Consider the following 14,706-nt stretch of genomic DNA (forward strand, 5'->3'; position numbering starts at 1 on the left):
GAGGTCGTCGAAATCGCGTGGGAGAGAGAGCAAGGTGAAAACCGCTGAAGATGTGGCGGAGAACGCGGTCGGTGACCGGGCGGTTGCGATGATGAAGCGTAGGTGGTGGCATGGTGGTTGGCAAGAAAGAAGAGATAGGGACCGTGTGAAATCCAATTAGAACTCTGTATCTAAAAGATGCTAATATTCTAACAAGGGCCCTTCTAATAAATTGTAAGCAGACCAGATATGTGGCACGCATACGAGGATAAAGACAAGAGATGAAACTGTGAACAAGAGATGAAACTGTGAATCAGACAAAAAAAGAACTAACTTTCCATAAATTCTATCAACGGGGCTAAAAGACGATACCCACCAAATTGAAACCCCAACCACTCCCTCCGCGGGGTCCTGGGTTTTTTGCACACCCCTACGAGCAATAGCATCCATCTTCGGACCTTAGAATGGACCCCAACGTGATGCCGAGAGAGGCAAAACAGAAGAATTTGGGCCCGCGAGGTTCTCTAATTTCCAGGTAATTGTCTGCAATATGAAGAACACCGAGAGCAATCCGAGGACAATCTCAGCGACCCGATAAGAACTACGAACCAATCAGTCCCCTGCGACACGTACCCCCTGCTCCAATGTCCCCCATCCTCCAATGTCCAATCTCTCTCCTCTCTCTCTCTCCCAAGTACGATTACGTGACTCTTTGAAAGCTCTACATCTGATTTGATAAGACTGCGCCAATTAAGGCTTTGAGCTTTGGGTTTGGTCCAAGAACTAAGAGCGTTGGCTTGTCGAACACAAAGACTCCTTCCAACACGACAAACCTCGTTTTAGATATTTGACTATTGTAACGCGACCAAACGACAGCAAAAACGACGTCTTCTGCCGTTTGTCGTACGCACGCAGCTAATATAATATCCATAACCATATGGACATTCAAGCAAAAACGAATAGCCATGGAAATGGTCTACTCATGTTAAGCATGAATCCTAGCAAAATATCCACCTTTCTTCGTTCACAGGTTGAATTGGGAATTTCGAGGGAAACAGTAAAAAAAAATCACGAATTTTATCGCACTTGTGCCAATTTAATTATAAATCTTTTGACCTAGGGCCAGTTCAGTTCTTTCAATAAATTTTGGCAGAATAATAATATTCAAATATTTTTTTTCAAATTTATTTATTTATTCTTTTTATTTTTTTTCCCTTCCCTTTCTTCTTCCTCCATACAGTCGCTGGACCTCGGCTGCCGGCTAAAGGTGAGAGCCGGCAAGGGCAGCCTTGCGCTAGGCTAGTGAGGTCAGGCCTCGCCCATGGTAGAGGGCTTGAGTCTTGAAGGCCGCAGCTTCACGGCCTCTGGCGAGGGCTAGGTGAGGCTCGCCAGAGGCCGGTGAGGTACCTCGTCTCTGGTCAGTCTCGGCTAGCGGTTGGAGAAAAAAAAAATAAAAAAAATAAAAAATTCAAAAAATATTAAAATATTATTAAAGATTGTCAACGTCAGCATCGATTGTACCGCGTAGGCTGCCCAACCCATATTCACGTTAATAATATCCGGCCAAAATTAACCGAAATAACTGAACTGGCTCTAAATCAAAATGTTTAAGATTAAATTGATATAAATACGATATGTTTATGATTTTTTTTCGACATTTTTCTTAGAAATTTTTACCAAGAAGCAGCATCCGGTTGGACTCGTCAAAAGTCAATGCAACGCGTGTAACATAATTATGATCAAATGTCGATCTTTAAGTCTTATGTCATCACTTTCAAATCTCGGTTGCAGATTCGCAATGAAGGGGACGACAACTCGTGATGGGAAAAGAAGGCTAAGCTATCACCTACAGCTCAAGCACCCATAAAAGGACTTACAATAAGACCACCATATCTGAAGAGAGATCCCAAGGGGGATTGGATTTTAGCTCCTAAAAGGGTAACAAAATCTTTGAGGATATGTAAGAGTACCTCGAAATCCCACTCCATATCATCCCCCATGCAATACATGGAGGGAGAGAGGAGACCCTGTTCAAGACTTTATATCTCCATTTTCCAACCGACCACCGCAAGATTTGGTAATTTCTATTGCCCATTTTTACCACGATCTTGACAAATTTGACAGTACGAAGCAGAAGGGTCTCTTTCCCATAGAGAAGGATGAGAGTTTTTTGTCCAAAATAGAGCTAATTATCTACATCTGATTAATGGACGGGCTTGAACCAGATGGTTATGGTTGGTACCGACTAGCGTGTCTAAAATTTTTTATCCGGACTCACCCATGATTAAAAAAGTTATTAAGTTTCCGATACGAACGGCGGTGTTTGGGCACTCCTAGATTTGGTCACCTAGACTCGAGAAGGGATTGCTTGTCTAGGCTCATCCATTTTGCCCTCCGGACAAATCGGGTTTGAGCAGACCGCCAAGTCTATGATGAACCAATATCTAAACTTTTTCACTAAACTAGATTCTAATCGTATCGAAACCATTGCCATGGATGCTCGACGTAGCAAGATTGCGAGAGTACAGTAAGATCATGCCAATATGTTAAAGTAAGCCACTTCTTGCGACATTCGACCCAAATTACAAAATAAAGACTCTTAACACACACTAGAGAGAAAGTTACATATAGCACTATTATTTGGATCAAAATGAAAAGAAGCTCAACATGATCAACCACTCTCGGCCACAACAGCGCCAGCAGTATCACTATTGCCAACAAGGGTTTTGGTGGTGATGGCTTCTTGCTTCTTGGAGGAGGCCAATTTGGAGAGAGAGACGGGATACTTGAGGGCGTTGAGCTCGACCTTGCGGAGGGCTGCTCGGCCCAAGTCGATGCCGCAGATGTCGGAGAGCCTGACCAGATAGAGCAGCACGTCCGAGAGCTCCTCGCCCAAGTGCACTTTCTCCTCCTCTTCCCAATCCGGAAGGCCCTTCGGCACCTCCCCTTTCCACTGGAATATCTCCGACAGCTCCCCGATCTCGCCCACCTGTGCGAAGAATCAAAAAGACCAAAGAAAACACTAAATTAAGAACCCATTTGGTACGGTTTTGCCTCGTTGACTGTGATGTATTGTAGTTGTGCTATGAACAGCTGGGAGGTGTTGGCCCCATACTTTTAACAAAAATGCAACGCCTCCTCTCACAACTGAAACCGTGAGCAAGTGAAGAAAGATGATCCAGGAATGATTTAATTGACTTATGAAAGGTCAAAAGTTACACAGTGTGTGTGTATCACATAAGAGTCCTGAAAGAGAGTGCGAAAGATAAGTGGGAACAGAAGGCCCAGCTTTTCTTCATTATCAGGCCAATGAAGCACTCAGAAACAAGTAAGGACAAACAGATAGCTAGTTAAAATAGTAATCATCATTGAGCCAAAGCTAAGTGGGTGTTGCAGTTTGTCTAGTGGCATGCGAATGGTGACGGATGCAAAAATCCAGTGAATCCCATAGATTATGATATGTATATATCAATTATGCCAAACACCAAGTGATGGGTCCGCGCGTACGAGATCCATCGATCAAACGACACCAAAGAAATGCTATCGAGTTTGGACTCCATGTCTACAGAACTGATTCACACGCTTATGAAAGAAAAAACTGCAAATATATGCATACGTTTTGATCACATAACTTTGATCAATTATGGGGGTCAAAGAAGATCAGCCAAAAAAGATGTCTTTTTTTACTTTTTGGCCAACAATTAATCACCCAAAATGGCAAAACCACGACGAAAAAACAAATACCCAGAAACGACAGCCAAAAGACGAAGACCAAACAGAAAAAAAAAAAAAGAGTGACGGGACAGGAATTTTCTCAAACAGCCGGATCGGTTCATCGCCCAACATAAAAGATTGAAAATAACAAGGGAAGAAGATCACCAGAGCCAAGAGGAGGTTCCTGGGGCTGTGAAAGTGATCCCAGTCTCTCTCCTCAGCGAACTCGGCCATCTTCTGCTTCAGCAGATGGATGGTCACTGTCTGATCTCCCTCCTTGACCATTCTCTCCCTCTCTCTCCCCTTTCCCACGCAAGACTAACGACAACGGCTATGATCCAAGAAACGAGAGAGAGACTGTACGCGTCTCTGCGTGTGTGTTGACTAAAAGCCAAATGAAGCGATCGACGACAAAGGGTTCTGGTGCAACTTTCTCGGGAAAGAGAGAGCTTCAGGTACTTTGCAGAGACAGAGAAAGAGAGAAAGAGAGAGAGAGCAAGGCGAAAGCGTGAGGGGGTTGTCGTCTCAGTGCCAGTATTTAAGGGGGCAACGGCAGATGATTTCGAGGTAAGTTAATTAATCATTCTTAGGTTTTAAGGTAGGATTAGGTGACGAGCCAGCCATCGATGGGCAAGGGTTTTTTTTTCAACAAGTGCTTTCGAAATCGCATCCTTTCTCTTATGGAAATATGTTTAACTTAACCGATTTGTTTTGCTCAATCCAAGTCATCCATTTTTTACCCAAATAAAATTATAGGTCATCATCAACTCTGTATCTCAAAATTAATTACTAGGATTTTTTCAATCCATGAGTATCTCCGAGGGAAAATGACACAAATAGTCCCTGAACTTTGGCCCAATGTGCTATTTGGTCTCTGAACTTTTAATTTGTTCAATGTAATCCCTGAATTTTAAGCTAATATATAATGTGGTCCCTAAACTCTTAATTTGTTTAATGTCATTCCTAAACTTTTGGTACGTATTTAATTTAGTCCCTGAATTATATGAAAATATTCAATGTAGTTTTCAAGGACCACAATGAATAAATTAAAAGTTCAGGGATCACATTGAATATTAGGCTAAAGTTCAGGGATTATATTGAACAAATTAAAAGTTTAGGGACAAAATAGCACATTGAGCCAAAGTTCAATATTGTTTTTGTCATTATCTCTATCTCTTAATATCTATACATATTACTATACTTGACCATATATTTATTAAATGTACTTCATATTTATCTTTCGTTACATATACTGAACAATTACTCTTGGTAGTGGACAGTAGATATGCAGCTGTCTATCTTTCATAAATTTAAAGGAAGATGAACAATTGTTTGCGCGTGATGAAGAATTGTTCATTCCATGCATAACGTGAAATGGTTGATGCTTTGTCCAAAAAGTTAAAAGAGCGAGGATGGAATAAAAATTAGGATAATTGTTAAGTCCATTGCCTATAGAAAAACAAAAAAGTACTTACACATTTGCCGGTCGGATGAGTAACTTGCATATATGGAATTAGTTTTCGAACCGAATTTTTTTAATATAATTCAATGGTGAGTGTAAAAATTTTAGACTTCCCCCTCTTCCTCTGTCATATAAATTTAAATTTTTTTTTTGTCATTTTCCACACCAATTCTCATTTCCCCCCTTTTCTCTTACTTTTAACACAGAGCATTGGTGTATTAAAGACATAAAGCTTTCTTTTATCTTATATTTTCTAGCAAACACTCCCGTGCTCTTGTGGGTCCCACTTCTACTTCTTGCCATATATTTCATTTATATATTTTATTCACTGCATATTTTAGCGAAGATATGATGTAATCGACCTCTATATATATATTACTTTCGATTGGCTTGTTAAACCACATGTAAATGCCACGTTGTGTCATTAACATACAAAATAACTTTTAATTAAAATTTCTTTCTCAAGTGATATTCTTTTAATTATGTTTTTAACAAACTTGATAAGTTAGTGGTTTAGGACTATTACACTAATGATCCGAGGTAATTAGGTAGTTCAATTGGTGCTTTTCTTAGGCTTGTTTATTTAGTGGGAAATGTAACAATGTTTTCTAATTTCAACCGTTCTTATTGTTAAGGAAACGAGTCAATAAATAGTACTTTGATTATTAATAATAATTTGTGTCTAATTATTTTTACTGATAATGAAAGTAGTTTTTGGTTAACATGTTTTCCTAACAATATTTTTCTTAAAAGGGTTGAATTTCTACGTAATAAACGGAGTCTCAACTTTATCAAAACAGATTAGAGTACAACTATTTTCTCCGGCTAAAGAAAATGGAAACCACCACTAGTTTCAGTCATCATCATCCAATGGAAACTTATTGAAGCCGACGCTAAGGAAACACTATTTAATTGCCAAGACTCCGTTTGTTACATGAAAGATATATAATTTGAAAAATATTTTTGTAGAAATGATCGTTTGAAATAATTAGTCAATAAAAAATATTTTCATTATCGATGATAATTTATGTCTATATATTTTCGTGGAGAATGAAAATATTTTTCATTCATTTATTTTTGTAAGAGATATAAGTGATTATTATAAAAATATATTTTAAATAATTTATTTTTTGGAAATAAACGGAGGTAATTATGGTCTCTACTTTGCTCGTTTGGCGGGTTGAAAGAAGATTAAATTATTGATGTTGCAGCTACAACGAAAAGAAACGTAAAACGCTGACGATTTATTAGGAATTTTGTATTATTCATCTTCGGTGGAGACAAAGATATTTGCACACATATATAGTTGCAAATGACATTCTAGCAAATGCTTATGTATGATGTCGTCCACATTCTAGTTTTGCATCAATACAAATAAAGAAATATTGCACATACATCTCGTTTTAATCTTTCTTTATTTCTTTTTTAATAGTCTAGAGGCATGAGCTTAGAAAACCGACTAGTTGGAGGTCAATGGAACACACCACAAGCGCAAGCCCAATGTATCAGTTCTTCTTGTCAATACTTGGTTTGGTTGAGTGGCATACTATACTTATCTGGGATGATTGTCCAAAAAGTCCTAAATCTATTGTACGGTGGCTAATTCAATTATAAACCTTTTAATCGTGCCAATTTAATTCTGAACCTTTCACGATTTACCGATATAGTCATTTTGGTCAATTTTGATCGGAAATCGTTGACGTGGATCATGGGCGTCCTATGTGGCATGACAAACTCTGACGTTGACAATTTTTGCAATTTTTTTCTTTTTTCCTGTTTCACTCTGCTTGTCGCCAACCACGGGCGAGGGCCACCTGGACGAGGGCATCCCTTGCGTCCTTTGGTTGCCCTCATGTAGGGCTGCCTAAGCGAGGGTCACCCTTGCCTAGGCGACACCAAGTGTAAGGGTTGAGCCCTTGCGACATCTAGCAAGGGTGACCCTCGCTTAGGAAGGCTTGAGTGAGCCCTTACTAGAGGCCACAAGGGGCGCAAGGGTCAAGCCCTTGCCAGATTTGGTGTCTCGACCACCCTCACCTATGGCTGGCGACCTCCATCGACCATTGTCAAGGCCCAAGAGCCGACGGAGGGAAATAGGAAATAGGAAAAAGAAAAAGAAAAAGACAAGAAAAGAAAAGGAGAAAAAAACAAAAAAGAAAAACGAAAGAAAATGAAAAAAATTCCGAAATTTTTAAAAAAATTTGAAAAATTGTCTATGTCAATATCAACCATGCCATGTAAGACAGTCGGTATTCAAAATTGATCGAAATGATTACTTTGGCAATTTGTTAAAAGGTTTAAGATTAAATTGACATTTTTAAGATTGAATTTATCGCTGTATATAGTAAGTTTAGATCTTTTTGGATAATTTTCTCGTATTTTATACAGAGAAAGTGACCCTTTCCAATAAAAATTTATCTATAACATGTTGATATTCTTTAATATATTAAGAAATAGTTGTGGTCATTTGTGCCAATGAAATCCTTGGATCGAACACCCTTTTGGCTTTTGCTTTGAACTGTTCATTGTACTTTCTCTTACATGGTTATTTTAACTTCTTCTTGTACTTCCCACAGTTAAAAAGCCAATGCAATTTGCACCACTTGGCTTAATCAAATGGTACTTCACTAGGCACTAACTTGAAGGGAATCAAAGCACATCATTAAACAAATTACATCACAAAGTGAATTTCATACTCTATCGTTCCTTCATCGTGATTAATGGCATACATAATTTCGAGCCCATATCGCTGGAGAGATCAAAAGGAAAGAGAGTCTTCGGCAATGTTGTGATTATTTAATGTTAATCAGGGTCGAGGTTAAGTGCATTGACATAGAGTACATATACAAAGAAGACAACTTGAATTAGACCAAAAACTTTGCCAACCCTAGATTTAATAGTAGCAATACAATCAACTTGACCGATAATGAAACTAATTGCGGCACTTGATCGCCATGGACATGCACGGGCGTGTGAATTATTTAATATGCGGCAGATCATAATCGATTCTTTGCACTAGATTACAATTAGATCCTCTCTCATAGGTACTGCCCTAGAATAATGTTGAGGGTGTCCAATCTTTCGATCAATTGATTTAAAGTACGCTATCGACCTGGAGAATGCGATTAATTTAAGCATGGGTGATGTCCTGCCCGCTATTGCTGGTGAAGAAAAATTAATTATGATTAGTATCGTAAAGCGTCATGAGAGAGAGAGAGAGAGAGAGAGAGAGAGAGAGAGAGAGAGAGAGAGAGAGAGAGATCGTTGTCCATGAAAGTGGGAGTGAAGGCAAAGATATTACAATTCGTAAACATTCCTCGCCCGTGACTGAGGATAGAGTTTTCCTTTAGCTAATGAAGGTTGGATTCACTTATAACCCGCAGATATCTGCATATGTATAGCCCATGAAATTGAGAAGGCTAATCAAACTTGTCCTTGAGAAGAGAATTGACATTTTGTGCTCTCTGATCGATCGACATGATAGCTTGTAAACCCTTAAATTTTTTGAGTTGGAGAACATGTTTCAACCTATAATACATATGAAATTTGTTCTTTCATCATGCTTAAGAGTTTTTTCATATGTATGTATGTCGTCTGCGCCTGTCTACTGATGTGACGGGTAGCCAAACTTTGTTCTTTATTTGCCAGTATTTGCACGTCTTGCTCCTTCATGTATCTTTGTTTTCCCCAGGAGGGGGAAATACCTTCTTTGTGTTTTACGTCTAAAGGATGTCGAAGTCCGCATGATACCTTAGACAAAGACGAAGCAATTTAAGTTCTTGCTTAGGACCAAATATATATTATTATTTTTCCAGCTTGCACTTCAATTTAACCTACCAACTTTAAATGATATTTAAAGTTTTTTTTTTGGGGGGGGGGTGATAAAGTCCTTTTGCAAAAGAAAAAGTAACTTCCTTGTGCATATGATCGTGCCCTTTGATTTGTCCTAGACTTCTTCGTTTTAGTAGCAACTTGCAGGTTTAGTATGCCGGGCTAATGCCAAGTTCAACTATTTCTGCGCAAGAAAAAAGAGAGGAAAGAAACACACGATAATATTCTCAATGTAAAAGTCATACCCAATATTTAATTACATCCATTAATCAAAGTATAGATTAAGTATGCTCTGCACGCTAGTGCAGGTGAAGAATATTAAGTTTCGTCATTGTCGCAATGCTTCATGTGAGAGAGGTTGGACTCCCTAAAAGTGGGAGTGAAGGGAATAAGATTACACACTGGGTTTCTGTTTTCATCTGCACCCCATTACAAATTAAGAATTCAAGAAGGAGCTGTAAAAAAGTTTGATTGATTAATTGTTATCTAGATGCATGGCTTATTATTAATAAATTTTTTTGTTAATTTATACAAAATTTGCACTAGAGGTCTAGGGACTGTGGGGGAGTACTATGTTATGAATAAAATACGAGAACAATGAAAAATCCAAGAAAGAAAATAAAATAAATATGCTAGCACGAATTATTATAATTGTTGGGAATGAATTATTGGAAGGTAGAAATAAAGAAAAATGAGGGTGAGAGGCAATTTGACCAAGTAGAGCAAGTTGGACTCCATGAAAATGGGAGTGAAGCGAATCAAAGTAAGGCGAATCAAGCTGCCCACTCTATCATCAAAACAAATTGAGGATGGGCCAAACCCTAGTGGTTGCTTATTGGTTGCTTTTTAACAATAGAGCTAGCTCTGAAGTTTCTTTCTGCTGATGCCCGAATATTTTTTCCTTCTACTTGCGGATAACTTTAGTATTCTATACTATATTTGATTACTTACAATAGTCCATCATAGTGAGGTAGGGTTATGTAAACGAGGGATGTGCAAAGGAATCGGAGACCATCCGGAACCAGATCGGACGGGCCCAAAACCAACAGTTCCCATGGGGACAAATCCGGTTCCTGGTTCTAGGCGTGGAACCGCCCTCCAAGACCAAATTGGTATAGAATATATATATGTTAAAAAAACTCTAGCTCACTTTCAGTGAAAGTAAGTCTTTTTTGCCTTTTGCCATTTACTCTACAATTCTACACGCGGTCCTCAAAATAGAAATAAAAGGAAGAAACCCGAGTCTCATCTCACTCTCATCATGAAGTTTCACGCGGTTATGCTTTCAACTTTGTCGATGTGTCTTAGACTCCCAATCGCCTCGCGCCTCGCCTCCGGCCCTCCCTCACATCTCGCTCTTGCCTTGCAGCTCGCCTCTGGCCCTCCCTCACATCTTGCATCTCTTCACATATTGCATCAGGCTCTTGCCTCGCCTTCAACTCTGTCGCTGAGTCGCGGACTCGCAACCAAGTGAAATTTTTTGCTTTTGGGTACTCATTCTTTTTGCTGTTGTTGGCGAATTCGATTTCCAACTTAGGGTGCTTCAAATTATGTTGAAGTTTAGTTCGGGATTTGTTAGTTTTTGGCTTGTTGTTGCCTTTTGCTCTTGCTCTAGCTGCGACTCTGGGTGATTATGTTTGTTGTCTAGTTGTGAATCTATAGGGATGGGGGGCCGGTTCCATTGACTTATTACGGTCTGGTTCCAGGGTGGATCCATGGAACCAACAAGCGATTCTCGATTTCAATTTTTCGGAACTGGTCCTTAGTGGGCGGTTCTTGGTTCTAAGGTAGGAACCGCCCACCCGAACCATGCTCACCCCTGATGTAAACCTACGTACCAACCATCACGTGTCTTCGTTAGTATATGAGATCATTCCACATTTGGGCTGCCCACTCGGATTTTGGCTCATGTCTTACCTGTTCATAAGATTAGTGGATTATTTCTCCTACATAAGAAGGGTTTCCTTCACCACAAAAAAAAAGAGCGCAAAACGCTAAGAAATTCCTTATTAATCAAGCATCGCCTCAGTAAACACGCCATATCCCAAACACCGCTCATCAGTCACCTTCATTTTGAACAAATCAAAGCATTCCCAGTTGATGAAATCATGCATTTAAATTGGATCTCACATGCTTTATCTCCATTGGGGTTTCGTGTTTTCGCGAAAAATGGGACTTTATGCCGTAAACGGTATATACGTTTGCACCGGGTTCAACCTCATCCGTACATGTCAATTTTTAAGCAACTCGGGCGTTATATAACTCTTAATTATTCCACCGACTTTAAAAACTGACTAATCTTTTGGTTTAATGGTGGACTGAACCTACTCCAGTCTTCTTCTTTCGGTCCCCAATTTTTGGATTTTCTTCTGCTTTTCTGCTTCTTCTTCTTCTATGTGTCCATACTAAACAGTAAACAACACAAGTCTTTGCCTGAACATCACGCAGTATGCCAACATAATATATTGCTAGTGGAAGGCGAATGGCAATCAGATGTGCCCTCTCTAAATGTTTTAATTAATAACGCCACTGAGCAGAGAGAACACATCAGTGGATTTTGCCACGTTAGATAGGAGATTAGTAAAGATTTCTCTAATATGGAATTAAATTAATGTAAACAGAAAAATCTCTCATGATATCGTCGCTATCAAGAAAGAAAAATAAAAAACCACCGACTTGGAGAAGAACAAGGACCAGTTGTTCTCTTTTCTCAGGTTCACGGGTGCACATGAAAAATTTAGAAGCGACGACAGGTGAGGGAGGGGATTGGTTTTGCAAGAATTTGCTGATCTGCGAAAAATTTAGAAATGATTGTCGGCGGGAGTGATTTTTTTTTTTTGGCCAGAATCAAACACTTTTCATTGATATCTAGTAAAACCATAACCCCTTTTCGGAGTCTCAAAACAGAGCAAATCTTTAAGGACCTGCGGAGGACAAATCAACCGGTGATCAGTGAGTGTTTTGTTCCTGTGGGTCTTCGCTACCTAGTCCGCGATACTGTTTGTATTTCTATTACAGTATTGCAGTTTTAAATTAGTAAAGAGAGACAGCAACCCACGTGCTTCAGTAATGACTACCCGCTGTTCCCACGGCAGTGCTTGTGAAGACTTCAAGGTGTTGACCAGATTCAGACAATCTGACTGGACAGTCAGTCTTTCATCCGCACGTGAGGAGAGAAATTTGAGGGTTTCTACCATTGCTAGGCATTCGGCTTGCTCGGCTGAGGAGGTAGGAACGTCCTTTGCAAATCCGTCGATCAGAGTTCCAGCTGAGTCGCGGTACACACAGGCGATTGATCCTTCGAGTGATCTAGGTTGGTGTGGTTTTGCAAGAATCGGCACCCGAGGAACGCACCCGACACGAAGACCATGACACCACTATATCATTCGAATCATGGCGAGGGACGCAGCACCAAAGACATCGAATTTATTAGAGGCCGTCTTATTTGTAATTCATGCATAACCGAATCGAGGGCACTGCTAATTGAAGACATGTTTTTATTTCGATTTGCTCTAATTGAACGAGTGTTTTTATTAGTTTTCCTCAATTAATCTTTGCTCTACTATTAATTTAAAAAAAAAAGAGTAAGTTGATTTGTTCTTTGTTGGAAAAATAGGGCTCGATGGCCACTCGTAGGGCGATGTCCTTACCTCGTAACCTTTCAATCGGACGACTCGGATTGGAGAAATTACAACCCCATCGTCCACTATTCCCTTTAAACTCGCTACTAAATCAGATCAACCCATTTAAGTTTCTTGGATCTCAAGGTCAATAAATGAGCTATGTCCTAAGATCGATATGCCAAAGTCCACCCTAGGCTTTGCTCTTCCGTGTGCTATTATTCTCCAGGGAACAGGCATGGCTTTCCGACGTCACCGTCAGTTGGACACCGTTATCGAAACCGAAAGTGTGAGTTTCTGTCCATTGAATTTGGGAGATTAGTGCTCAAAAAGCTGAAAAGATTCCTGAAGTTTGGGCTTTACATGGGGACTATATGTACACAATCCCCGACAGTCAAAAACACGTGCGGATTCGGTCAGGTGCGATTGTTGGTGTCAGATTCGATTGAAACGGGTCGGGTTTCGGCCCAAAACAGGAAACGGATCATTAGGCGGGCCGGGTATGTATTTGGGTCGGACATGATTTTGGCTGACTCAGATTACTGGGGATTGGACCGGTACAAGTCCATGTGAGATCTGAATGTAGCCTATGCTGAGAAGCGCCAAACTCTGTTTTTCTGTTCTTTTCCTTTTTGTTAATGACCATGTAAAATCCGCGTCGTTCTCACTTGTGCCGGTTTTGGTGTGAAAGATCCACGGGGCAACGGGGAGGCCCCCGCCCTTGACACGGAGCGAGTCGGAGTAACTGCTCGTGGGGGACTCGAACTCCACACGGGTTTGCAGAGTGAAGAGCCCCGGCCAGGCACACTGCTGCCTGTGGAGCGAGAAGCACTTTAATTTAATTTCGGTTGGCAGATCAAATCGACATTTTTTTTGCAATCATAACATGACATGATACTCATTGCTTAGTAGATGAGTAAATCTCAAGTTCGGACCAAAAGAAAAAATCAAGTTCATCCTATTAGCCTGATGGTTGGTTCCGTATCGAGTTATGATGGAGTACGTTAAAGAATATGGTAATATTATTTTACAAATTTGGGCTAACAAAATAGTGTGGGATATAGCAAGCAAGGGGAATCATGTTCACCATCCAAAAAAATTTACTGCGTCATATTGTAAATTAGAATCGATGAAAATCATAATCAACGATTAGAAGAGTAGTTTTTTGGGTATAAGGCAGCAGTAACTTTTTTCTTTTTAGCTAGAGTACGAGGAAAATTATTTTATGTTGATTATACAGCTGATGTGGTGTAACAAACCAAACACATCATCGATATGACATACATCACAATCGGCCTTCGCATTTCAACTATCGAAACTCTCCCTTTTTTCCGGACAATTTCTCGATGTATTACCTCGTTGTCTAACCATCACACAAAGTGTTATTTGGATGCTTAAAACACATGGAGGTTTGGCATCTGTCTAGAGGATCTTTCATATAGAGAGAACAACGATAGACAAGCTTATAGCTCGTGAAGAATGTTCGATCTTTTATACTCATATCGCATCTAGTATCAATTCTTCTAACTACGTACATGAATTGGCTCAACCATTAAAAAGAGGACTGGATTCCTATAGTTTAGGCACATATCAAAAAGTGCAACCAAGAGAACAATGTTAGCTTTAGATCGCTTGTTCAAGATTTAGACTCGTGGGTGGATTGGGCTGGGCTGTGCAATCCGCGTACGTTTCTAATCCACCCCTCTAAAAGATCGTGGGATCCACCCGATCAAACAACACCGTTGGTCCCACTGAGATTGCATACATCCGATTCACCAAATTGATGGGCACGATGAAGATCCAACGTCGTGTTGTTATTAGAGTGCTCGCTACAAAAATACGGGCTGGGTAGACAAAACGATTTTGTAGCTAAACCCCATTTTCTTGTGGTGTGAATATAAAACAGCATGATCGAGAAGGATTAGATTCAAAGTCTTTCATGTGATAAAGGAATGATGTCTTGTGGCCATTGAGAGATAAATGTCCATCACGACCATTAATAACTACCAATGTACATGAATGAAGAAGCAAGTGGCTCAGCAATGGCTGAAAATGATGGATGTTGTACTCCTAAGAGGCATGCTTTCTCGATGACCCTTGTAG

At 39.9% G+C, this 14,706-nt stretch overlaps 1 protein-coding gene across 1 annotated transcript; it reads right to left on the minus strand.

Moving 5' to 3' along the window:
- Nucleotides 1–2,615: 2,615 nt before the first annotated feature.
- On the minus strand, nt 2,616–4,206 carry LOC115690517 (uncharacterized). Its single transcript, XM_030616875.2, has 2 exons — nt 3,859–4,206; nt 2,616–2,968 (listed from the first exon to the last, which is right to left on the minus strand). The coding sequence occupies exons 1-2, from the start codon at nt 3,976–3,978 to the stop codon at nt 2,651–2,653; spliced, it is 438 nt and encodes a 145-aa protein (XP_030472735.1). The 5' UTR covers nt 3,979–4,206; the 3' UTR covers nt 2,616–2,650.
- Nucleotides 4,207–14,706: the final 10,500 nt, after the last annotated feature.

This window comes from Syzygium oleosum, unplaced genomic scaffold, assembly GCF_021117445.2.
Source record: "Syzygium oleosum isolate NSW1041296 unplaced genomic scaffold, Sole_v2.1 Sole_v2.09, whole genome shotgun sequence".
Lineage (NCBI taxonomy): Eukaryota > Viridiplantae > Streptophyta > Magnoliopsida > Myrtales > Myrtaceae > Syzygium > Syzygium oleosum.